At 63.6% G+C, this 1,108-nt stretch overlaps 2 protein-coding genes across 2 annotated transcripts in view; one reads left to right on the top strand and one right to left on the bottom strand.

Annotated features, from left to right (window-relative positions):
* Window positions 1–517, bottom strand: part of TSHZ1 (teashirt zinc finger homeobox 1) — a 56,558-nt gene extending 56,041 nt beyond the window's left edge. The window contains exon 1 of the mRNA XM_010578005.1: window positions 378–517. Coding sequence (XP_010576307.1) covers window positions 378–517 — 140 coding nt within the window. The remainder of the gene's footprint in view (window positions 1–377) is intronic.
* The window catches only part of ZADH2 (zinc binding alcohol dehydrogenase domain containing 2), an 8,873-nt gene continuing 8,061 nt past the window's right edge, over window positions 297–1,108 (top strand). Inside the window, exon 1 of the mRNA XM_010577930.1 lies at window positions 297–1,077. Within this exon, the coding sequence (XP_010576232.1) occupies window positions 767–1,077 (311 nt within the window). The 5' untranslated portion in view covers window positions 297–766. The remainder of the gene's footprint in view (window positions 1,078–1,108) is intronic.

Here is a 1,108-nt window from a genome sequence, read left to right as displayed (position 1 = left end):
GCGCGGCGGCTAACGGCTCGGGGTTGATTCGTACCACCTTGCGAGGAAGTGAACGTTTCGCACGGAAGGGGCGGAGCCTCCGCCCGCGGGCAGCGGCTCCTCGGCGGCGGCTAATAACAACATTAGGAGATTAGCCGCAACTTCTTCCCCGCTCCTCTAACCTTATCGATCCGATAATTGATCGTGCTTTCTTCCTACTTTTCTTTTTTTTTTTCTTTTTTGGTAGAAAGATAACCTCTTTTTGTCAACTAAAGAACGGGGCGGGGGGGTGGGCTGGGGGGATCCGAGGCGTTTCTCTCTGTTTTTTTTAAATCCCTTAGTCAGAGGCAGCGCGCACATTAAAAGCAGCCTTTAGGAGACAGCCCAGCCTTCCGTACCCCTGCCTCCCCGAGCCCGGCTGCCGTCCTCCGGCGGGGGCAGGCAGTGCCCGTGTGTGTGTGTGGTGAGGCGGGTCGGGCCGGCGTTGCTCCTCGGTAACGCTAGCGGCGGCGGAAGACGACCGGCTGCAGGGGACCATCTTGCCGCTGCTCCTCCGGTGGCGGCGGCGTTTCCGTGTGGCGGAGGGGCCGGCTTGGGTGGGGAGGACGGAGGGCAGGCTGCAGCTCGCTGCTGCGCCGGGCTTTATGTACCTACACAAATAGCTCTCTGCGGGCGGAGAGTTTTCTCCTGCCGGCTCGGTGGCGGTGGGTCCTGCGAGCTGCCTGGAGAATCCCGAGCTGGAGCTCTCCCGAGCGGGGCGGGGGGGGGAAGCAAGCCGAGGCAGGGCATGAGTTTTAGCGCAAAAAGCGGCGCTTTGCTGAGCTCCCGGGCACCGCGGTGCTGGTGGCGGCGGCAGCCACAGCCGTCCTGCGCCGCGGCGGGTCCCGCCTGGTCCTACTTCGGTGGCAGCCGGCCGCGGCCCATCCTGGACATGTCCTACTCGCGTCACTTTCTGGATTTCCAGGGCTCGTCCATCCCCAGCTCCATGAAGAAGCTGGTGGTGACTAAGCTGAGCCAAAACTTCAGGGAAGCGGTTACCCTGCGGCAGGACTCGCCGGTGCCACTCCCGGGAGACGGAGACCTCCTTGTCAGGAACAGGTGAGCGCCCGCCTCCCATTCCGCCCCCCCC

This window comes from Haliaeetus leucocephalus, unplaced genomic scaffold (genome assembly GCF_000737465.1).
Source record: "Haliaeetus leucocephalus isolate CR32 unplaced genomic scaffold, Haliaeetus_leucocephalus-4.0 Scaffold587, whole genome shotgun sequence".
NCBI classification, from domain to species: Eukaryota; Metazoa; Chordata; class Aves; order Accipitriformes; family Accipitridae; genus Haliaeetus; species Haliaeetus leucocephalus.
Note: the sequence above shows the minus strand (reverse complement) of the source record. Positions and strands in the feature narration are given on the sequence as shown.